At 35.4% G+C, this 23,505-nt stretch overlaps 5 protein-coding genes across 9 annotated transcripts; 1 reads left to right on the plus strand and 4 right to left on the minus strand.

Annotated features, from left to right (window-relative positions):
• Positions 1-1,087: 1,087 nt before the first annotated feature.
• On the minus strand, positions 1,088-2,110 carry LOC112515702. The gene is made up of 4 exons (XM_025122608.1): positions 2,014-2,110; positions 1,607-1,712; positions 1,419-1,490; positions 1,088-1,308 (listed from the first exon to the last, which is right to left on the minus strand). The coding sequence occupies exons 1-4, from the start codon at positions 2,077-2,079 to the stop codon at positions 1,262-1,264; spliced, it is 291 nt and encodes a 96-aa protein (XP_024978376.1). The 5' UTR covers positions 2,080-2,110; the 3' UTR covers positions 1,088-1,261.
• A 1,586-nt stretch (positions 2,111-3,696) lies between these two features.
• LOC112515362 (tRNA (adenine(58)-N(1))-methyltransferase catalytic subunit TRMT61A) lies at positions 3,697-6,704 on the plus strand. 4 transcript variants are annotated; one of them, XM_025122139.1, is made up of 5 exons: positions 3,715-3,812; positions 4,003-4,152; positions 4,232-4,767; positions 4,954-5,198; positions 6,174-6,704. In XM_025122139.1, the coding sequence occupies exons 3-5, from the start codon at positions 4,319-4,321 to the stop codon at positions 6,413-6,415; spliced, it is 936 nt and encodes a 311-aa protein (XP_024977907.1). In that variant the 5' UTR covers positions 3,715-3,812; positions 4,003-4,152; positions 4,232-4,318; the 3' UTR covers positions 6,416-6,704. The 4 variants fall into 4 exon arrangements, with proteins under 4 accessions (XP_024977906.1, XP_024977907.1, XP_024977909.1 ...); XM_025122141.1 differs by having other exon boundaries at positions 3,718-3,812; positions 4,006-4,152; XM_025122138.1 differs by lacking the exon at positions 4,003-4,152 and having other exon boundaries at positions 3,697-3,812.
• A 2,138-nt stretch (positions 6,705-8,842) lies between these two features.
• On the minus strand, positions 8,843-9,397 carry LOC112515364 (transcription factor MYB98-like). Its single transcript, XM_025122142.1, has one exon. It carries the CDS (start codon positions 9,395-9,397, stop codon positions 8,861-8,863), a length of 537 nt encoding a protein of 178 aa, XP_024977910.1. The 3' UTR covers positions 8,843-8,860.
• Positions 9,398-9,732: 335 nt separating this feature from the next.
• Positions 9,733-10,707, minus strand: LOC112515365 (transcription factor MYB98-like). The gene is made up of 2 exons (XM_025122143.1): positions 10,508-10,707; positions 9,733-9,995 (listed from the first exon to the last, which is right to left on the minus strand). Exons 1-2 carry the CDS (start codon positions 10,705-10,707, stop codon positions 9,749-9,751), a joined length of 447 nt encoding a protein of 148 aa, XP_024977911.1. The 3' UTR covers positions 9,733-9,748.
• A 936-nt stretch (positions 10,708-11,643) lies between these two features.
• On the minus strand, positions 11,644-20,532 carry LOC112515242 (DEAD-box ATP-dependent RNA helicase 46-like). 2 transcript variants are annotated; one of them, XM_025121926.1, is made up of 9 exons: positions 20,382-20,531; positions 19,512-19,871; positions 17,736-17,888; positions 16,564-16,632; positions 15,792-16,061; positions 14,730-15,080; positions 13,611-13,888; positions 12,687-13,031; positions 11,644-12,187 (listed from the first exon to the last, which is right to left on the minus strand). In XM_025121926.1, the coding sequence occupies exons 2-9, from the start codon at positions 19,845-19,847 to the stop codon at positions 11,944-11,946; spliced, it is 2,046 nt and encodes a 681-aa protein (XP_024977694.1). In that variant the 5' UTR covers positions 19,848-19,871; positions 20,382-20,531; the 3' UTR covers positions 11,644-11,943. The 2 variants fall into 2 exon arrangements, with proteins under 2 accessions (XP_024977694.1, XP_024977695.1); XM_025121927.1 differs by lacking the exon at positions 16,564-16,632 and having other exon boundaries at positions 20,382-20,532.
• Between the last annotated feature and the right edge of the window lie 2,973 nt (positions 20,533-23,505).

The raw sequence follows: 23,505 nt of genomic DNA on the forward strand, positions 1-23,505 counted from the left end.
ATCGTAATTTAATCTTATATTTATTTGAGCAAATTACATTTTCAGTCTCTTGGTTTTTTGGAAATTGTTATTTTTGTATTTACATTTTTAAAATTACGGTTTTAATCCTTATGGTTTACAGTTTATTGTTGTTTTCCTCTTGCATAAACCAATTATGGAGTTAGAATCAGGGATGAAAACAATAATAAATTACATACTATAGGGATAAAAACCGTAATTTGGAAATTGGTAGATGGGCAGTCAGTTGTTCGTTCAAAAATTTATATGCTTTTTAAAGTAAAAAACGATTCCATACGTGTAATACTTATCGTGAGTAGAGGTTTGGTGGAGAATAGCCTTTAAGAGTTTTATTGGTGCAAAAAGGTATGACGAGTGGGTTATGAGATGCGATGTGAATGGTATTAACGTGAGGGTGAAACTTCATGTCATATTTGGCGGAATTTCTTTAATTTACGTCAAGGATTACGGAGAAAGTGAAAATCATATCCAACATACACATGGTGCTTTTAATACCCTTTGAATCAGGGGGCAGATCTAGTGCATGGTGGTAGGAGTCTTAGGCCCCCAACAAACCCACCAATTTTTTTATAAAAATAGTCTATAAAAAGATTTGTTTAGTAAATTTTTCTATTGTGCGCCCAACAAGAACAAGGCAACGGCCCCCAACTTGATATATTGATTGTTAATTGGTCCATTTGCAGCACATGTTGATATTTTCGTTTGAAATATAAAATATAAAAATTATACGCTTCGATAAATTAGTAAAAAGTCAATTGAAAATCTACCTGAATAAGTTACCTTTATTCGGTTAACTGAACCGTTTAAGTTGAAAAGGAAAACCCAAAACCGTTTTCATCCGGATGAATTATTTGGTTTAGAATTTTTTTTTCTACGCCCCTGAGTGTGCCCCCAACTAAAAAAGTTTATGGATCCGCCACTGTTTTGAATAAAAACTAATCAGGGTCATCTTCAAATCGAACAAATTTGTTGGTTTACTTTAGTTTGACCTAATTTATTGGTTTGAATGACATCCTTTATCATGAAAGTCAGGAATCGATATCTTTTATTTATTTATCAGAAAATTATCAGAATGTTGATAAATATTGATAACTGGTAAATGAGTAATTTTACCATGCAAACTTCAAGAAAGAAACATCATTAAGAAAATTCTAAAAAGTAAAATTTTGCATATTTCATATAACAAACTGTTGCAAAAACAGTTATAGCAAACTACCAACTAATATCATCTCCTATGTGACATCTATGTTCTTCCGTAATGGTTGGCGTTATCAGTCTCTTGTGGCCATCCTATAAAATTTCAATTAGAACACGCAAAAAACAATAAAAACTTGTAATTAACTTTAAGATAGTAATATTTCAACATGTACGAAGGGTGGGTAAATTTGATGTAGACTTACTGTTGTTTTCTGAAACAGAATGTGAGTACGCTTGGAAAAAGCTCTTATTCTCTTTAAGTAGTTCTTCCCACACTGTGTTGTTTTATTTAAGAAAAACACATAAAACACATGATTATTTTACGAACAAACACTCTTTTTACAGGACATGCATATACACACACAAAATACAATGGCTAATGTATATCAACCTGTAAGGGTAACAATGGGATGGATGTCAGCATGCTCAGCAAGCGTTCTCATACAATCATCTCGACTCATACTGAAAAGCATGCACCTTTCTATCAAATGATGAACCTGTAATGCAAAACACGAAATATCAATCACAAAAAACGAGTTTGACTCCTCTATTGAAAGTTATGAAACCGACATTTAGGGAGATGGAAGTTATGTCACATGTCGATTGACACATGATCAGTAAACCATCAATATACGAGTATTGTAACACATAACCTATAGATTATTGTCAGCAAAATACAGTCACCAAAGTAAAACCCTAGATGAGTGTATGCAAGTCTGATTTTTCAAATATAAAACATAAACGATATATAGTATGCAAATATATATATATATATATATATATATATATATGACTTGCCATTCTAATGAAACCATGAGGTTGACAATGTAAGCATGGGAGCTTATGGCTTTGAATCCTTCTCATATCTTCTTCTCTTTAATGTTTGTGTATTTATCACACATTTATATATGTATCAATATAAATATCTTGTAGGTGACCAAATGGGGGAATTACTTAGATATTTTGTGTAGATATTTTTATTATTTATACAAAAATAGCAAATCCAATTATCCTTGAGGGATATCCAACTATCTAAGTGAAGGGCCAAAAGTACATGGGGAATCTATTTGTGATAAGTCTCCTTTTATATATGGCAATTCTTTAGATGGGCTTTAATATTACGATGGGCCATAATCTATAAGCCCAATTTGTAGGCCCATTAACATAAAATTATTAGCCCAAATTTTAGTATGTCTTTTTTCTTAGATGGGCTTAATGTGATGATAGCCCAAGCCTAATTTATAGGCCCATATATGGATAACATAACCCAATTTTCTAGTATTATAATTTAGAGATTGTTTGGCAGTTACTGAATGATTTGCTGCAGAATGTTAAGTGGTCAGAATGATTAAGAGGTTCTTATGATATAGTGCAAAATGAGATCTAATTGTTTGATGATTATTTACAATGAAATTAGGACGCTGAATGGTTAAGAGAGACCATGATACAAAATCATTCAGAAGGTGTTAGAACCATTAAGAAGAATTTTTTTTTTTTGCCAAACAAGATTCTCTTCTTAATTATTCAAATGATGTCTCTTAATGAAACTATTAAGAAGTAAACAAACAACTCTTACACTTATACTTATGAAAACGGGTTTATGGTGATGATGGGCCTATAACATATAATATATGCACATCCTGGAGCATCTTCAATTCAGATTTTTCTAAAGTGGGTAATTAAATTTAAAATATCTAAAATTAATTACATTAAACTTAAACAGATTTTTTATTTTGAAGTTTACAACATCAACTATGTTATTAAAATATTTTATAAATATAATAAAATATTATTTTTATTTCATAAATATTTAACATCAAAGTTTCTTATTGTTAATATAATAGAAGATATTTCTATCTCATAATAATCATTTTTGACAGTTCTTTAATTTTGAATAATTTCACCATCTCTTATGCTTTATTTAGTGGAGAATCTGTTGGAGCAAAGTTTTTGCCAAAATCTCTATTTTCTCCATTTCAGATAATATGTTGGAGATGCTCTTACAAGCCTAAGAGAGTGTTCCTTCTCGATTTTTATGTTTTTAGAGGAAAAGAAGCTTGACTATAAGACCAGTATCGAATCAAACCAATTGTAGTCAGATCAATCTGACGACATTGAACAAAAAGGGTTTTAGTTGGTCAATAAAAACCATGCACTGTTACGTCTATTTTATGCAATTCAAAATGTCCAGACAGATTTAGAGCCTATTTTTGAAATACGATTTCTTGATTTGAAGCATTACCGTCTTGGTCAATTGAGTAGCAATAGGATCCGTCTACAATCGAACACCATCGATAAGTCTGAATCAAGATTATAAGCTATTACAGAGAAAATAAAGAAAGAGAGTTAAGTTTACTGAAATGATATACTATTTTCTCTTTGGGGTTTATTTGGTCAATATCTAAATATAAAGGGTATAAATTGTTAGTTTTCTATAGTATAAGGGTTAAACAGTAACTTACTTGAACTTACCCGCTCGAACAACACCTAAACCCTAATATTGTTGGAGGGAGAAAAAGACGAACGATCTCAACCATTGGACCACATCGGCGTTTGATGTACGGTGACGGAATCTGATTCATACCCTCTGAATACCAGTAAGTGCACTTACCTTAACCTGATAGCTTCTAATTTGATCAGAAAATCTCGATTCTCTGCTGATGAAAAGAAGAATGAATTGAAGATATCTAGCTAGTTGATTTCAGTTATGCACGCACAATTATCTGTATAGAATTGGTTCTGTTCGTTTCGGAAATGCCATTGATTGAGTTTGTGCAATTTTATTAGCAGCGATGGATTTTGCAGAAGTACATGAAATAATACTCAATTAGTCATTAGAATTCGACATTTTACCTTATAACAAACTGAAAAGGCTGTTTGACTATTGGTAACAAGATCAATCTTGGTTTTCGGATAACAGAGTTAGCGTCAATGGAGGTCAGCTCGTTTTTTGTTGTTCTTTTCTCATGAGACCATGTAGTAATTCACAAACTCTGATTTTTTATGGAATGTACAGTTTCCCAGATCAAGGTGATCGCTTTTTTACACATATAGAGTGATCACTTGAAGATTCAGTTGTGAGTTTGTATCACGATCCCAAACGATGTTGCCTACTGATCCTACGAAGAAATTGTCGTTCAAGCGGAACATAAGTGATGGTGATTTGGTTATTGTATACGAGAAACATGATAACATGAAGGCTGTAAAAGTATGTGAGAAATCTGTTCTTGAGAACCGTTTCGGTATATTTAAGCATGCAGATTGGATTGGGAAACCATATGGCTGTAAAGTGTCTAGCCACAAGGGTGGATTTGTGTACTTGCTGGCTCCAACTCCTGAGCTATGGACATTGGTTTTAAGCCACAGAACTCAAATTCTTTACATTGCAGATATCAGCTTTGTGGTCATGTACTTAGAATTGATTCCTGGCTGTGTGGTTCTTGAATCCGGTACCGGAAGCGGATCATTAACGACTTCTCTGTCAAGGGCCATTGCTCCTACTGGACATGTCCATACGTTTGATTTTCACGAACAGAGAGCTGCGGCTGCTAGGTAAGGCCTCTAGTACATGTGTTATGCGTTCCCTTATTTCTTTATTTCTTTCCCATATGTTTTATATTGTAAAGTATAAACTAAAGCAAAACAAATTAACGGAGAAGCGATATTTTCTTATTAAATTAGAAGGTCTAGGAACAAGTAATGATGTTTGCTTATTTGAATTCTATCTCATTGCAACAGAGAAGATTTTGAGAGAACAGGGTTGAGCAGTTTGGTGACAGTGGGAGTTAGAGATATTCAGGGTGAGGGGTTTCCGAAAGATCTAACAGGTCTAGCAGATGCCGTCTTCTTGGATTTACCCCAGCCTTGGCTTGCTATTGGTTCTGCTGGAGAAATGTTGAAACCAGATGGAGTCTTGTGTTCATTCTCGCCTTGCATTGAACAAGTACAACGTTCATCTGAAACCCTTGCATCGAATTTTACTGGTATGCTCATCTTATTCAACACCCTCTTTTCCAAATTAAGAACCTATAAGGCCACCGTATTGATAACTTCATCTCTAAGACCTTCAAAACAATTTGACAACTAAATGTTACAAAAAGAATGTTATATCAGACACTAGAAATGTACCTGTGCAATGCAACTCAATACGTCTTGATATGAAGCTGAGAACTTTAACCCTCATTCATAATTCATGTTTACACTTTATCCCTTTTAAATTTATTTTATGGTTTTGTGCGATTTTGAGTGAGCGACCAAGTCTTCGGTTGGTTATCAACTATTTTAGACGGGATTTTAATGTATTAGTAGGGCTTAATGTTTATCTTATATTTGAACATGTTTATCAGTTAATTTTATGGTGTCCAAAGGTGGACTTTTAACAAGTTGTACATATGCAATAATAAGTTATAAACTTGAATTTTAAGAGATTTTAAAAAAAATGAAAATGTTTTATAATATAGTAAATATATTAGTATTAATATATACATACATAAGAATATATTCATGATTGGAATTTTGAAAATATGGTTTAAGAAGTTGAAAAAAATACATCAATATAGGTACCAAATTGAAGAGAATAAAATACTCATTTCTTTAATATAAGTTGTTTGATTAAAAAATTAATTATATTTAAGGTAATTTAGATTTTGAAAGAATGAGGTAAACCATTCAAGCTTCCATTTTTGTTGTTTACAAAAGGGGCAAGGTAGAAATATTATAAAAATTGAAAGATTTTTTAATGCATTATTGATTTATACTTAGATGCTTTAATAGTCATGTCCTTGAAAAATTAAGAGTTTTTAAGAACAAAAATGGCTTTATAATATGGTATATAGATGGTATGAATCTGTAAAAATCCATTGTTTTGGCTTTGAAGTTTAAATACACACATTTTGTCAGGAGTCCATTTTAAAATTGAGAGCTTCTGCTTATAATGTGAATAAATGTTGGATATGTAGATATAAGAACATTTGAGGTCCTTTTGCGCACATATGAAGTTCGAGAAGGAAAAATGGATCACTGTCAAACTGAAGGAGGTACTCCTGGGTCTCGCCCATGCAAGAGGAAGCATCGTACAAGTGAAGGAAGTCAATGGGAACAGGAGCATTCTGGATCATCTATTGTGATGGCTAGACCATCTGGCGAGGCAAAAGGTCACACGGGCTATCTAACATTTGCTAGACTTAGATGTGTTGCCTGATGATAATACATTGAGCCTGCGTTAGACTGATTAAATAGCGGAATAGCTCTAGAACTTGCTGATTACGATGAGCAGTTGTTTTCGGCTTCAATATAGGTCGTCTCCTAGCTTCAATGAAGCTTGATGACTACTGACAATTTTCATGATTCCGATCCAATCATCTTGTTTTGAAGTTTTGTGGAAGCCAAGATCGCCATTTTTACAGGTTTTCAATGTTAGAATTGTTGGAAAAACCTTAAGCACATGCTGTTACATTCTCTCTTGAATAGAAATGAGCATGAGTTTGCCTCACCTTTCTTTTTTCAAAGATGGTAGCATGAGATTGAATGCAAAGATCTTACTTTTAGTTCTTTCAAGAAAAAAGGAAATCGTTGTTGGTAGTTTTAGGGGTAAAAAGGTGCAGGGCCTGGAAGGACTGGTTAGGCCCTGCTAGGTCCGCCATGTTAGATCTCCTTCAAACGAGTTAGGCTTGATCAGTAAAGATACTGCTCCCTAGAGATGCATAAGGCTTGGACCTTTCGAGCCCGTTTTCGGTGAGCAAAAAAGGGCCCAATCAGGCTTTTCCGGCTTAACTGGGCTTTTTATGGCTGAGATTTTTCAGGTCGGGCGTAGGGCCTGCCCCTAAAACTTCAGCCTGATTGGCTTTGAGGTCTGGCCCTGTCCGGGCTTTGAGTTTCGGCTTTTTTGTGCATCTCTATCGTCTCCTACTGCACATTTAGTCACCATTGGTAGTGTTACATATGGCTAGAACTAGAACATGGTCATAGGTTAAGGTCATGTTTTGGCTTCCTCTGTTTCTTTAATAGACATCATAAAGGAATTTTGTTGCAATTTTCACAAAAATGAGAGCGAAACAGCTTCTAAATCCTGTATTAACTTTTCTTCAGCTCCTGAAAGCTCAGGTGAGTCTGCAAGCCCCACAGATATAGCCACACTTTTTCCATTTCATAAGGTTTCAAGTCAATTCAAGTAAATATTGTAACACCATCTTCTACTGTGTTGATCAAATACAGGATTGGTTTTGCCACTGCAATGCCTTCTGATCTCACCAACCACTCATCATATGTATTAAGCAAAAGGTCTATGGATCAGGAAAGAGGTGAGCATTCATTCCTCGATCCTCCTCGAGTTTGCTTATAAAATTTTCAGAGTGTTCGATAATAGAATAAAGCATATAATCAATAATCTAACCTGAAGAGGGAGCTTTCTACGTCAACTCTGTTCTCAAATTTAACAATCATCTCTTGCATCCTATTGTTCGCTTTGGCTGCTTTTGGTAGGAGGGATTGGACAAATTCTTGTCCCACATTTGTTGCAGCATTATGACTAGGATAGGACAAGATCAAGTGGGACAAAATTGCATTATTTTGTACCACCAAAATAGGTGGAACAAAATGAGGGAGATATGTCAAGGTCGGTAAATTACTAAACTACCTATGTTAAATTAAAACCCTAAGACCTTGCACAGTTTCTTTCACCTGCCTACCTCACCCTCGCCTGTCTAGTCCAGTCTAGTCCCGTCTGCATACCAAAAGCAACCTTGTTGGGAGGCATGAGGCTTAGTCTGACCATGTATCTTCTAGATTTGAAAATCCATCGGCAAGTCATTTGGTTAATCACACAAGCCAAGATAATATCGAGTACTAACAAGTCTATTGGAGTTATATACTCACTTGGGGTTCATCACCTTGAAGACTTGAAACTAACCAAAAGCTTGACTCTAGGTTAATTCCATGGTTCACGAGAGGTTAGGTTAATGGTGCTTACTAGACTTATACATGACCTTATCCCACCCCTTCAACAGGGAGTCTCTGCGGCTTCAACAGGGACAACCTATTCTGTGAGTATTCATGATGAATATTTTATCATATTATATCAGGAATACTCACAAAAGGATGGTTTATGGGTTCCTAAATATTTAAGATTTCTTAATGAATCTCCTTCATATTATATATACCCACGCACACTTCAAAGGAAAGAATTAGTAGTCCCCACTAAACTTTTTTGGTGGCTTTCCTGACGAAATTCTTCCAGGATTAACCTCAAGTAACAGCTTATGCAGCAAAGCAATCATAGAACTCTTCCTGAACATCTTGGATTTTGAGAGTATAAACTTGATACGCACGGGCAAGCAAAAATTATAACACCATTATGAAAAGTGCTACTTCAAGATTTAAATATATATAAATCTTTTCAACATTCTCTCGATTACATAGTAAGATAATCAAGAACATTTGCACATATATACCCCCTTTATTTTCACTTTCTCAGGTACATGGGACAACTCTTAAAACACAGACATGTTAATAAAAGACCACTTTCAATCATAAATCTAGTATGTAATGAACTCCAAAAAGTAAGAACTTGAACTAAAACACAGTTCCAAAGTTCATAATCTCAACAGAAAACACGAAAATTAAAGGAAGATGCCTATTTGAACACACACTATTGATAGAGCATCTCCAGAAAATCCATCTCCTTCTTCAAATCAAATTCCAACTGACTACTCAAATGAAACGGCCCAAGATCGAACTCCAAACTGCTTTCATGAAGCATCGATCCACCTGGAATATAACCCATCATAGCACCTAAACTGTAATCTTCTAAAGAAGATGAAGATGAGCCATTCACATCTGCATATGAGAAGTTTGTCTGCAGAGAAGTGATAGGGGCACTAACCATCTGAGTTTTCTTCACATTATTTTCTTTAATGTTGATTTGATTCACAGATGAAGAGGAGGATGAAGATACACTCCTGATGTATTCTTGCAAGAGGGATTGGTACTTAGGCTTGCCACGCTTTCGGGATGATAGCTGCCTCCTTTTGGTAGCATTCCAATGGTTTTTTATGGTGTTTTCGCTCCTTCCAGGCATTCTTCTCGCTATTTCTGACCATTTATTTCCAACTTCTTTGTGAATTGCAATCAATACCCTGTCTTCTTCTTCAGACCATGCATCTTTCTGCAAGTATTTGGTTAACATACCGAGTAATACAACCAAACGATACCATAAGAACTCATCATCTGCACTTGCATGCTATTAACATTAGGGTGCGTTTGGTACGCAAAATGGACTTGGCTTGACAGGTGAGAGTGAGATAGGCGGGTGAAAGAATTATTATGGAAGGTTCTAGGGTTTTACTCAGACAAAGGTAGTTTAGTAATCTACCAATCTTGCCTCGTTTTCCTGATTTTTGCGTACCTATTTTGATTTTTTTGTCCCGCTCGATCCTGTGGTCTAAATTTCGCACCAAACATGAGACAATTTAATAGCTCTAGGGGACTTTGGTCCAATTAGTACTAATTGAGTTTTTAGAACTTAGTGGTTGCAAGTTCAAGACTTGTTGCTAACGTAAACCAAACCAAACGAGTCTAATATATCCCACCTGGAGGTGGGGTATGGGACAATTGGAATGTATGTAGACACGTTAAGAAAAAATGTTGGAAGAGATACCGTGATATCCGGCCGCAAATGGTTTTGCCATCTATCTCTACATTGCTTTGCAATCCTTCCAGGAAGCTTTTCAGCAATCCTGGACCATTTGCTATCCCCATACTGCTTCACCAACTGCATCAACAACCTGCAAATGAAGGTATTATTTCCATCATGAAAATTAGGGAGAAATTTGAAATAAGATGAATTAAAGGAAAGACATTAGGTTCTAGGTTTGATTCTGACATGGTCAGATATTAATCAGTGGTATCCAGATTGCCAGTAGAACCCAGTTTCCCCAAAGGTCAAGGGTTCAAACAGGAGTGTGCTTGAGTATTTGTCGTATATAAATAGGGTTATGATATATACACTCCTCCCTACTTGTTAAATGCACCATACTCTACTAATTTCCTCACACCCATCAACATCAAATTCCTTCTTTTTACATTTTCAATGCATGATTTGATCTGATTTTGATCAAAGGGGGTGTATATAAAAACCCCTTGTATAAATATTATATATTTAAAAAATAAAACGGTTTATCTTACCCCTTAAATCCCACCTTTGGTGGAATATTATATTGGGTTCGTTTGGTTTGGTATACTATTTTAACGGTCATACTTGTTGGTCTGGAAACTTACAAAAGTTCCTAGGAATTACCTGTCTTCTTCAGAATTCCATTGTCCCTTAATGATTAGCGTTTTCCTCCAATCCTTACCACTCTTCTTCCTAGCGTTATTGTTCTTCCGGCCATTTGGTTTCTTGTGCCGGTCGTTTTCAATCGAGCTCAAGCACGAAAACTCTCGGGGAGAATTTGCAAATGCTGATCCAAACATCTGAAAACTGAATTGTTGATCCATTGGTTCCTCCAAAGAAAGCTTTCACAATCATCCCATCTTGATAATTGTAGTTGAAACATATAAAGGAGATTGAATGTTTTAAGTAACCATTTAGTGAAGAAGCTTGATATGGATTAAATGGATCATTAGTTCCAAAAAGAAAGGATTTGTTGATGGTAAATGGTTGTGGATTAGGAAATTAAGGATACAACTGATATGATGTAAACTTTCCATAACAACATTCTTAAATAACTACCTTTTCAAGATTTTAATATTAAAAAAAACTATCTTTTTATTTATTTATATCATAATATAAATTAAATTCAAAATGCAACGCAGTTTCTTTTTTAAGTATATACAGCAAATAAACTTACACATCCTTCTCATATTGGTAAGGTTTGAACCCATGATCTTCTAGGAGGCCAAAGACACACATACCGCTAAAACAAAGTTCATTTGAATCAAGTTGACACTGGTATCTTGTATTCCTTATTAGAGGTCAATTTATTGTAGAAAGGTTTTGTTTTGCATTATAGTATTGAGCAATTAAGTATATAAATACAATTATTTCTGAAAGGATGTATTAATTGTATATGCTAATTCTATCTCGAACATATTTAGGAAATTTAAAAATTATTGGAGTAGAATAAATTAAGGATTCTCATTTGAGTTGAAAATTATTCAAGCATTATTTTGTTAGATAGACATAATAACACAAAGCTTGAGTTCAGAGGCTCAAAAAAGCTATTAATTTATTTGTTGTATTTACTGTATATAAATATTATATATTTAAAAAAAATCAATTCCAAAATAAATATATATTTCATAATTAATAATGAAAGGAAACGATAATTTGAGACAAACTAAAGTAAAAACGTAGACAAAGTTATTTTAAAACACAGAGTTAATAATCTTATATCAAATGGTTCACAACAAAAATGCATAAGCAAACATACCAACACTAGAATGATATTATATGTTATATATATATATATGTTGTATGTAACCAACATCAAGTACAGACTCAATACATACCAATATTACCATCCAACAACAAATTCAAAGATCTCCTCTAAAGCACTCGTCTAAATTGTACATTCGTTCGACCCCGAAGCCCTGTTTTTTAGGACATCGGCTGTGCTTCGCTATGTTTAAACACCTACGGGATAGTTAACAACACAGTCGATACCCATATCTAGAAAAAAGAATAAATGGCAAAATGTTTTTGGTCACCAATCAGCTTGCTTGCTTGCTTGCTTACTCTCGAATCATACCTTCTTCCTCTTCGTCACCAGGACGAAACCGAGGGCGAAACTCATGTGGGCCAATAGGATTGGTCCTAGCCGGCTTGTCGAACCTGTCGAGACTGCGGCTACGGCTACGAGCCCTACCACCCCATCCTGAACCACCTTTGCTCGGTGGACTTCTGCTCCTCCCACGCTTCTCTCCACCACCCACGGTGCTTTCATGGAAGCTCTTATGATGATAGCCACCCCTGTTGCTGCAAATACAACACCACCATTGGTGAAAAGACTAAAATCAAACCGAACGAACTCAATATCCCACGTAGAGATCTGATCTGGGGAGAGTAGGATGTCTCTACCACCCAGGCTTGCAAAACAAAAAATAGTCGAATTTAGGAGAAGGGTATTTTTGTTATAAGAGATGACAATTTTACAAATATACGCTTTATATTTGTTTTGTTTTTCTCACTTTTCCTTGTAAGAGTATTTTTGTCATAGAAGATGTCATTTTTACAAATATATATTATATTTGTTTTCCTCACTTTTCCTTATAACGGTGTTTTTGTTATTAAAAATATCAATTTTACAAATATACCCTTTATGCTTGTTTTTCATACTTTTCCTTTCAGATTTCTTTTCCCTTTCTTCCCACATTCCGGAGGAAACAAAAATGATATTTTCTTTTTCCATTCCGTCCTTTTCCTCGAGAACAGTGTAAGAGAAACAAGTGAGCAAAGTACAGGTGAGAGTGTGTACCTATCACGGCCTCCACCCCTTCCAGCGGCCCAACTACTCCGTCCACCGAAGCTTGAATCAGATCGTCCTCCACGGCCTCCATCACGACCACCAAAACTAGAACCACCACCACCCCAACGCCTAGGCCTGCCGCCCATCCCGCCACCACGTGAAGCCATCTCTCGAATTTCTGTAGGGACACGCTGATTCGCCCCTTCCAACACTTTGACGAGATCTGAAGCATGCTTCGCATCTTGGTCCCCGAAAAACGTATAAGCCTCTCCAGTGGCACCCGCCCTGCCTGTCCGTCCGATCCTATGCACATAGTCTTCGACTCCAGTAGGGAAGTCATAGTTGATCACCACCCTGTAAAGGATAATCGTAAAAACCAACATTTAAATTACTTGGCCGCACCATAAAACAAAAAACAAACAAACTGCAAGGGTAAAGTGGTCATTTTTATATATCATACAGCACAACATTTAAAATTACTTGGCCACAGCATAAAACAAAAAACAAACTGTAGGGGTAAAATGGTCATTTTTATATTATACAGCACAACATTTAAATTACTTGGCCACACCATAAAACAAAAAACAAACTGTAAGGGTAAAATGGTAATTTTATATCATACAGCACAAAAGTTAAATTACTTGGCCACACCATAAAACCAAAAAAAACAAACTGTAAGGGTAAAATGGTCATTTACATCATACAGCACAACAAACAAACATCAATTTAGCTTAATCTATACAGACAACTTGATCCATACAAACAACCCCTTGGCCAAATCAAGCCAGGAGTCTTCACGGAATCAGCCGCTCTACTCTCTGGGGTAGAGGTCAGATTCAACCAGCATTTTAACCATTTTATCCAATAAAACAAACCAAAAGGGCATGCAATCATCCTTTTTAAACATGGAACAAAATAAGCAAAATCTCAAACCTGATATCCTTGATATCCAATCCACGAGCAGCAACATCAGTTGCTACAAGCACCGGAGACCTGCCGCTACGAAACTGATTCAACACGTAATCTCTTTCGCCCTGAGATTTATCTCCATGAATAGCGGCAGCAGCAAATTGACGGGTCAAATTGCGAGCCAGCTGATCACACATCTTTTTTGTTGAACAAAAGATGATGATCTTCGATCTCGGTTCTTGAGATCGCAATATCTGCTCCAGTCGTCTGTGTTTCTCCATTGGAGCCAGAAGCTCAATGTGCTGCAATCATACACCACTCAATTAGAAAGATTTAGGCAACCATAAACTAGCTTTTTTTTAGCTTATTGAAAAAGCCCGTTTGGTTTCATAAGCTAGATTTTCTCCATGGGGTTTTTCCACTTTTTCCAATTATACCCTTTACATTTTTAGACATCAGTTTTCAACATGTTCTACTATAAGACGTTTTACATTATCACCTAGCTTATTACCAAGCATTACTAGTTTATCGATTAACATATAAGGCAACACCTAGCTTTTCAGCTAGTTTGCCAAACATAGCCTTATAGCAATGCTCCCTCCATCCCAAATTAAGTGTGCACATTTCTATTTTAGTTTGTCCCAATTTAAACGTCCACTTTCAAAAGCAAGTTTCTAATTTCGCATTCTACCCTTATTCATGAGATGGAGAAAGTTTCCCACTCTATTAGTAGGGGTAAACACGTCATTTAGCTACTTAAAAATGTAATAATTACACATTCCTAAAACTATATGCCATTGACGTTTATTTTGGGACGGAGGGAGTACATCGGAATACATTGCTACAACAACCTTCTATTTTAGTTTGTCCCAAAATAAATGCCCACTTTCAAAAGCAGGTTCCAGATGTCCCTATGAGATGAAGAAAGTATCTCTCTATTAGTAGTGGTAAAAATGTCATTTAGCTACTTAAAAAGTGTAATAATTACACATTCCTAAAACTTTGTGCCTTTTTAATTGTGAATGTTTGTTTTGGAATGGAGGGCGGCAACCACAAAAGGGAATTTTCAAGCAAAGAAAAGAGCATCTCGAGCTACAGATGATTCATATGCAAGTGTTGACGGAAATCTGAAAATATTAGTACCTGTGTAATGGACTTGTTGGCAACAAGTTCATCAACATTCCCAATATTCACCTGAACTGGATTAACCAATAAATCTGCTGCAATTTTGCGAACCTCCTTTGGCCATGTGGCGGTATACATAAGGGTCTGACGACGAGCTGGAACCTCATTAACGATTTTCCTTATTTGGGGTTCAAATCCCATGTCCAACATTCGGTCAGCCTCGTCCAAGACCAGGTAAGTAACCTGACTAAGGCTTATTCTTCTCATCTCCAGAATATCATTCAAACGACCAGGAGTAGCAACCACAATATCGGTGCCACGATCTAACTCTCTTAGTTGTGGTCCCTTTGGTGCTCCTCCATACAAGCACTACAATTCAATATTTAAAAAAAAAATCAGCATAAGCTTATATCAAATAAAGGAGAGTAAATTACGATTTCCGTTTCTGTGGTTTGTTAATAATTCGATTTTTGTCCCTACGGTTCAGAAAATGTGATTTTCATCCCTATGGTTTACAATTTGTTGCTATTTTTGTCCGTATGATTTACAATTTATTGTATTTTGGTCCCTATGGTTACAATTTTTTACTTTTTTGGTCCCTAGTACTTTAAAAGGGAAGAATTAGTACATGGATAAAAATAGCAATGAATTACAAACCATAGGGACAAAAACCACAATTTCTAGACCACAGGGATGTAAACTGCAAATTTTAACAAACCACGGTGACGAAAAACGTAAGTCACTCTATAAATAATTAACACAATCAATTGCTAATAAAGTAACTAGTAAATATTAATACTCGGTCGATCCGAAAATAAATGTCCACAATAAAAAAGATAGCTTTAAAAATGTAAAATATTACACCCGTAATAGGAGTAATGAATTTCTCCATCTCATAATTAAGGTTAGAATTGGAAAATAGGCACTTGCTTTTGAAAGTGAACACTTATTTCAAGAAAAACTAGAATAGATATATATAAACATTTAGTTTGTGACAGGAGTAAAAATCACCATCATACATGTTGACTTTCTTAGAGACGTTTACGATGAGTTTTGACAAGAAAAATATCAAAGACATACCGTGCATAGTATTTTTGATGATTTTCCAAACTTCAGTGCTTCAACTTGTATCTGCGTAGCCAATTCTCTAGTGGGTGACAAAACCAAAACAGTTGGACCCATTTGACGATTCTTGTGGACCCTTTTAAGATGAATAAATCCAGGAATCAAGTAACCTAAAGTCTTTCCAGAACCAGTCTTCGCAATGGCTACTATATCACGACTTTGAAGAGCAACTGGCCATGACTGTGCTTGTATTGGAGTGGGGGCTGAAAACCCAGCCTGAAGTACCTGGAAAAGCAAAGAACCAGCAACCTCCGTAAGCAGAGGTAGCATCATCTTGATTTCATTTCTTTTTTGGAGTGATGCAAGTAGCACCATCCCCAGAATCCCGGCAGTCAATGCTTGCTGATGCAAGCCAGTGCAGGAGGAGGCCTCTTCTTCAGTCGGACCAAGCGGCAAACTGAATCATCACCATCGGAAGTCCCCACCACGACCATGGATGATTCGGAAAGCCCTTTGACAAAATTGGTCCACCGTATAAGAGTACTCCAGAATTTATGCAACCCCTTACAAGAGGGTGGCACAGCGTACGACATTTAGCTCCTCCCTGGAGCAAATATCGCACCTGGGAAAAAAAGTACAGATGGAAAAGTAAACATGAGTCTGAAACTTGATGAAACTTCAGCAATGACAGAGCAACATGCACATAACACTGTAGTACCTACTTTAAGGAAGTTGCACAAGATCATGCTAATCACCAGGAGCTTCATAAATATAACAAGATATATACCTCTCTAAGTAACTCAGAAGGAAAACCAGTATCTTCGAATGATGTAAAAGGTGGAGGCACGTTGTCTCCCTAAAAATTATAACCAAGCATCAGAGTTCTTAGTAACTTATAAATTGAAACAAAATCAACATATCCAAAGACTGTATAGACTTGGATTCTTTACTGATCTACAACAGCTGTTCATAAAAAAAAAGTGGCATATTCATTTATTACTTCCTAATTTTTGTTTGCAGTTTGACTATTAACAATGGATTTTATGCAAAATAGGTAAGAGAAACAAGGATATATGTATATATTATATGTCTTATTCCCGTATGGAGAAATGCACAGCCTACTTTGCTTCCTTACCATACTATCACAATAGAACTTTCAGATTGAACAAAGCGCCAACAACACCAGTTAGGAAAACCAGGCCAGCAGCTACTTAAAACAGAATTTGAAGCAACAAAAACTAAGTTGAACCTTGTGATAGAATGGTACATAAAGACAAATAATTAGCATTAGGCCTTTCTAAAGAGCAGACGCCTCCATGTTTAATGCTTGTTTTGCCTGTGAGGGTGAATGAATCAATTATATTTACCCATTAAACAGTTCGTTTGTTAGGCCCAACCACAATTTCTTATGTAAGTATCGTTAGGGTAAGCTAGCAAGAAATCTAAAGGTCAGAAAAGCATAAATGCAGGCCTCGAGGATGATAAATAAAGGCAAGCGTCACACATGCATTACTGCAAAGAAAGTGAATCTATAAATAGTTGAACCAAAATCAAAACTATCAAATTTGGGGTTCAAAAATATGTATCAAATCAATATGGGTTTTGCTTAATTCTGCAAATTTTAAATTTGCATAGCCCATCAGATTTGGGGATCTCCCATTATAAGTGAAACTGTTTGAAATTTTGGGATATGTGTAACTTTTTTTGTTAGATTTTTATGAATTAGCTAATAGAAATTCATGAAATTTTTGTTTACTCATAAACCTATTGGTTCTAGAATTAGAAAGAATATGGAAAGTCAAGGTGAACTCACACAGAACAAAAATAGCAATCATTAATAAAGTTAATCTGCAAGAAAAGTTTATCATGTAGTGCATGCAAAAAGCTGCAAATATTTTTGCAATGTTCAGTGCTAAGAGCCGCAAAACTTTCTATTGAAATAGATCATATGATGCTTACAGTGACACTTATCTCATGCTTACGGCGATAAGCATCTGGAGATAAACCACTTCCAGCTGATGACCCATAAGGTCGAACAGAAGCTCCTCCTGGTGCAGCAGCAATTATCCCATTTGGAGTGCTGTGTGAATTATGGGACCCACTTCTTGTACTCTGACATAGGAGGAAAACAAGGCAGTGATCAGTCAAGCTAAAATAACAACACAAGATAACATACTTACCACACATAACCAAATGAAGATGTGTAACATGTGAAATTCAATTTTTTTTGAAGGGTTTCTAATATTTTGTCATGATACAAATATCAAAAATCTAACACATGATTAATATAATCTGCAATTTAAAACCATGTTTCTCATACATGGAAAGCAAATAACGGAAAATTATAATTTCAAAATGTAACGATCATACCAAATGAATTCATTCAAGATGTTAACCACTTACATACACATGATTAAAAGCAATTCACAAGAGGAATAAAGGAGAGAAATACAAGATAGAAGAGAGAAAGGAGTGACTTTTGGGAACTATTTAGGGTTTCTTTAATTGTTTTGACTAAATTAAGGCGGCTTTTCAGTATGTACACCTCGGCCATCCTCAAGGCCACAACACCTCCTGTTGTCACCACAACCATCCAAGGTGTCCATCTAATGCAGGACAGCAAAGGCCACCTCATAACTGCTCTTGAACCACCTTGCTTTGAGGCGTGCCTCGAAGTGGACATCTCAAACGCCTTTAAAACTATGATTGACATACATGGAAAGCAAGACCTAAAAATTATAATTTGAAATGTGGCAAAGTCATGAACCTCAGGTTCATGCCTGCAGATGCTCTAATGACCACACCGATGAATTCATACGAGCTTTCAGCCACTTGCATACACATCATTAAAGGAAATTAACCAAGGAGTTAGAAGTGAAAAGGTCGTGATAGAAGAAAGAAAATCGGGAGTTTTGAGAAATACTTGGGATTTTTCTATTATTTGACCAAATTAAGAAGGCCTTTCAAAGCAGGGAAGCAAATGTGTTGCCTCATAAACACTTTTAGATTGCCTCGCCTCAAGGTGCACCTCAAGACGTGCGCCTTAAACGCCTTTTACAACTATGATCGTCATACATAGAAAGCAAATAACTGAAAACTATAATTTGAAATGTAGTAAGTAGTAACCACTCCAAATGAATTCATTCAAGATGTCAGCCACTCAATACACACACACACACACACACACACACACACACATATATATATATATATATATATATATATCATTCCTATTTGACTTAAAATATTTCCATAATCCATGCCTCTATATCTATCTTAACACACGAGCAACAAAAACATGGGACACAAAGAGATCAATAACATCTTACATGTATCAACTAAACATGAGACAATTTATACTGGGTCTAACCACAAAAAAAGAATAAGAAAACAAAAGATCCCAATTCATTGGGCCTTTCGATACTATCAAATAGAAAGCCCAAAGGGCGCCATATTCTAGGAGCCCAAACTATGTGATTGAATAAATAACTTTCTGGGACATCTTGGTAGTGCATTTTACTCTAAACAATGCAACCATAAGAAAATATGTAAAAACCGGCTTTCTTTAACATAAAAGCCACAGTTAAATTCAATGTGAAAACCAACAAATATGGTCTGAATAGAAGCCTGAAAATATCTAAAAGTTTACACAGCTAACATTGAAATCTTTGAAAATATGCACCTGGTTCATTGATGAAAAACACCACAACGTCAAAAGGCAGGCTAAACACATACCTCATGACCCCTTGTTCCAGAAGGAATCTTGGATCCACCATTGCTGCTTCTACCATATCTATCATCATCAATAAAACCATTCTCTTGTTGCTGTGAAGACTGTTGCACCTGAACTGCAGAACTTATGGCCACCAATGAAGACTTTGGTGGTTGAGTCGAACCCTTAGACCCCGAAGAAGGCCGCTCATATTGTGTAACATTGGTTTCTGGATTCCAATAGTAGAGATACCCAGTCTTACCATCAACTAACCCTTTCCATGGTTTTGGAAGGGTGGGATCCTCAGGGGCATACCGTGGAGCAGCAGTAGTCACAGTTGCGGTTGCAGTAGCAGCCATATCAACAAATCAATATCAAGAAGCCTACACCATACGAATTAAGTCGTAAATAATCCTACTTAAATGAATTATTTATAATTAACACTATTTGATATAAAACCCTAGATAAATTTAACCATTTGCAACAGCTGAATATGGACTAGACAAAACTACAGATTAATCAGCAAATCATGAAAACACTTGCCATTCCAACTAATGAATAGTTAACTACATAACACGCTCACAATAAACAACAAAACCTCGATATCAAATAAACTAGGTTAAAATTCCGAACAAGCATAACGATTAACACGAATTTCCATTCATTCACAGGTGGATAACGTAGGCGGTAAGAATAATACCTTCACGATACCAATATCACCGAACAAACATAAAAAAATTAAACGCGATAAGCGCCAACCAGATAAAACCCTAATCCGGGGTATGATAAACCGTATTCGGTTTAGGGTTTATACAAAAATGAAAATTCGACATCAGATCTGAAGCGGGATTCGTAACCCTAATATGAAATGAAACAAAAATTAAAAAAAGTACCTGAATGGAATGGGTAAATCAGCGAATGATTAGGGTAAGGTTGAGAGAATCAACCCGCCTTTTTCTCTGAAAATTTTCCTCTCTGCAAGATATATGAATATACGAGGCAGGTAGAGAGGAAAATACGCTTCGAAGAAGGAGAAGAAGCGCAAGGGAATAATCAGGGATGGAGGCGAAGATATTTATAGCGAAAGATTAGGGTGTGAGTGTGTGTAAAATCACCCAATCTCAAACACTCTGACTTTTCAGGTGTTTGACTTTTTCATAGTAATCAAATATTACCGAAAATATATTATCAAAATTTATCTACAATGTTTTTTCATAAAAGTTCAGTTTTATTTTGTGGTCTCACGAAAACAGATTCGTCTTATATGATCCTTAGTATTATAAAGTTTTCAATTTTTCTATTTCCTTTACTTATTTTGACTGATAACTTGTTGATCTTGTAACATTTGATGACGTGGATGTCAAGTTTACTGTCCACTTTGTTCTCTTTCATAAACAGGTATTCCCCTCGTCAAATTTTACAAGATTAGCATGTTGCATATCAACGTATGTCTAGGAGACTTTTTTGCATCGGTTCATAAAGAAATGAATATAGTAAATCACATTTATTCTTTTTTTATTTATTTATTTGACTGATAACTTGTTGATTTTGTAACGTTTAATGATATAGCTGTAAAATTTATCGTCCATTTCATTATAACTCTTTTATATACAGGCGCGTAAAATATGTATAAGTTAGAAACCTTGAAGCTTTATTACATCGGTTGATAAAAACACTAAATCAAGCTGCGTTGTATACTGATGCATTTTGCTTTGAAAATCAGTATTTGTATGTGTCTCGAGCCTTGATAATCATTTTCTACAACTTTAACTGTTGGTAAATGGCTAACAAGTGTTGAACGTGATCTTATAAACCGATCCATTTTCAGGAAAAAAAAAATCCCAGTATCGTATTCGCATGGTTGGAAAGATTTACGCTTTCATTATGATCTTACAGAAACGACAATTTGCTTAAATGTGTTTGTATTGCCAAAAGGGTAAAAAGGTTTCGATGCATTAATGGACCCGTATCAGATATATAATTGTGAGACGGAACTAATCATACAGATAAAATTAAAATGACGTGAATAATGTAACAGATGATTTTTGGATTAAATTAGCAAATTAGAAATAACAAAAAACTCTGATGAAGACTTGTTTAAGGATGACTCTACATGAACATCTCCCTACTAAGTGCTAATTTCCTCTAACATACATCGACACAACGTTTATCTTTTTTATATGGGTAAATTGTATGAAAAAATGACGTACTTTAACTTGATTTTTATTTTGGGTAACGTACTTTCAAAACTTTCATTTTGATACATAAGACGTAAAGTTTTAAACATTTAAGTATGCGGGTAACCGGTTGAAGCATTAACTCTTTCTTTTAATAAATCACAATACATAAAAACTAATTTTAAATTAAGATATCTATGTCAACAAATAGTACTGAGTTAAATGTCACATCAGGCATCAGCATGGTAACCGGTTAATGATTCAACCGATTACCGGGTACTTAAATTTTTAAACACTTTACATTTTAGGTACCAAAATAAAAGTTTTGAAAGTACATTACCCAAAACATGAATCAAGTTAAAGTACGTTATTTTTTCATGTAATTTGTCTTTTTTTTTTCCAATGTTTTTAAGTTGAGATATTATTGTCTTATTTTAATTCCAAAGTCACATATGCAAGTTTTCAGCGTAACTGAAATTGATTTTAACTTTCGCATCAGTGTTTGTCACTTGGATATCATGAAGTAGATCATTTAGTACGTGTTTGTGCACGAGCGATCAGATGAAATCATTCCATATAATATATTATGTTATGCGAAGTATCGTGTATCTTCTTTGTTTACGTTGAAGTTCAAATCGATCAATACATCTTTTCAAATATAATATAAGGAAAGAGTAATTTATACGTAATTTATACACGTAAATCGGAGTTATTACTCTGTGTTTGCTTCCATTCTTAATCGCAAAATGCAAATACATCCCGAACTCAAAAAATCAATTATTTCTGATTTATGTATTATATAACTAATTACAGTGGGGGCATAACGCTCAAATTGATTATCTTTTTAGGCTTATATGGTTGGTGCACGGATTGCAAGATTTTCCATGGGGGAGACGTATTTCTTCGCAACACAAATTGTTGACTATACACGAGAAGGGTGCATCGGTGGGGGCGAAGAAAGCTAGATCAAAGATAACATGGAAAACTCTAAAAGGGGCGACAACAGTTTCAAGTATCTGGACCCATGATTTTGTAAAACTGAGCGGTTGCAAATCATGTAACGCATCACATAAAGACATTGTGACTAATGTGGACGGTTTATTACATGAATATTGTGTGACATCTCACTGAAACTAAAAGACAACTTATATAGGACAACTATTATAACGTATATGTAGTACGGATCGAAGTGTTGAGTGACGGGAAAGGCCCATTAAAGAAAGTTGCATAAATGGGGATGCTTAGATAAGCCTCTGATCGGACCATGCTAGACAAGATACTGATCGAGGTCTTTTGGGAAAAGTTGGTAACTGCGCTTATCACTGATAAATTGAGTGAGGATACAAAAAGGTCATAAAATTTTTTTTTTTAAACTACGACAAACACGATCACTCATGTTTGTTTTGGTTTTCAAATTATAAATCGTTTCTTTTTTTTTTTTTAACCTGGATATCCAACTAGCTATGCGAACCGACTAATACCAAGGCAACCACCCATTAGCGGGTAGTTTGGAATCACCGCATTTGAACCTCCATGGCCACAAGAGATTTTTATTTCTCCTTGGATTCGAACTTGATACCTCAGACACTTTTGACCTTTGAAGCTCAATCTCAAACCAATCGGATACCACCCTCGTGGTTAAAATCGTTATTTGTTACACCCTCAAAATACAGCAAACCATGCAAAATCTGAAAATTGTTACAAGTGAAACATGTTAAAGAATAAATCAACAGAGATGTGAACTAAGCAAAAGATAAAATTACCGTCGTTATAAAAATATTAGCCTCCAGTTTATGAACATCAACATGTGATGCATAATGGAAGCAAGAACACAAACACG

The sequence above is a fragment of the Cynara cardunculus genome (assembly GCF_001531365.2).
Source record: "Cynara cardunculus var. scolymus isolate 2C chromosome LG 7, CcrdV1, whole genome shotgun sequence".
Taxonomy (NCBI): Eukaryota; Viridiplantae; Streptophyta; class Magnoliopsida; order Asterales; family Asteraceae; genus Cynara; species Cynara cardunculus.

Bases quoted from the DNA above. Each gene is read 5' to 3' on its own strand.
- LOC112515702 (XM_025122608.1), bottom strand. From the start codon at position 2,079: ATGAGAAGGATTCAAAGCCATAAGCTCCCATGCTTACATTGTCAACCT. The intron at 1,713-2,013 runs GCAAGTCATATA...TTTGCATTACAG, and splicing joins CTCATGGTTTCATTAGAATG to GTTCATCATTTGATAGAAAG. The intron at 1,309-1,418 runs GTAAGTCTACAT...GAAATTTTATAG, and splicing joins TTCTGTTTCAGAAAACAACA to GATGGCCACAAGAGACTGAT.
- LOC112515362 (XM_025122138.1), top strand. From the start codon at position 4,319: ATGTTGCCTACTGATCCTACGAAGAAATTGTCGTTCAAGCGGAACATA. The intron at 4,768-4,953 runs GTAAGGCCTCTA...TCATTGCAACAG, and splicing joins CAGAGAGCTGCGGCTGCTAG to AGAAGATTTTGAGAGAACAG. The intron at 5,199-6,173 runs GTATGCTCATCT...TTGGATATGTAG, and splicing joins CCTTGCATCGAATTTTACTG to ATATAAGAACATTTGAGGTC.
- LOC112515364 (XM_025122142.1), bottom strand. From the start codon at position 9,397: ATGTTAACCAAATACTTGCAGAAAGATGCATGGTCTGAAGAAGAAGAC.
- LOC112515365 (XM_025122143.1), bottom strand. From the start codon at position 10,707: ATGGATCAACAATTCAGTTTTCAGATGTTTGGATCAGCATTTGCAAAT. The intron at 9,996-10,507 runs GTAATTCCTAGG...CTTCATTTGCAG, and splicing joins TGGAATTCTGAAGAAGACAG to GTTGTTGATGCAGTTGGTGA.
- LOC112515242 (XM_025121926.1), bottom strand. From the start codon at position 19,847: ATGGCTGCTACTGCAACCGCAACTGTGACTACTGCTGCTCCACGGTAT. The intron at 17,889-19,511 runs GTATGTGTTTAG...CTCCTATGTCAG, and splicing joins CTGGAACAAGGGGTCATGAG to AGTACAAGAAGTGGGTCCCA. The intron at 16,062-16,563 runs GTATATATCTTG...TTGCTTTTCCAG, and splicing joins CTTCTGAGTTACTTAGAGAG to GTACTTCAGGCTGGGTTTTC.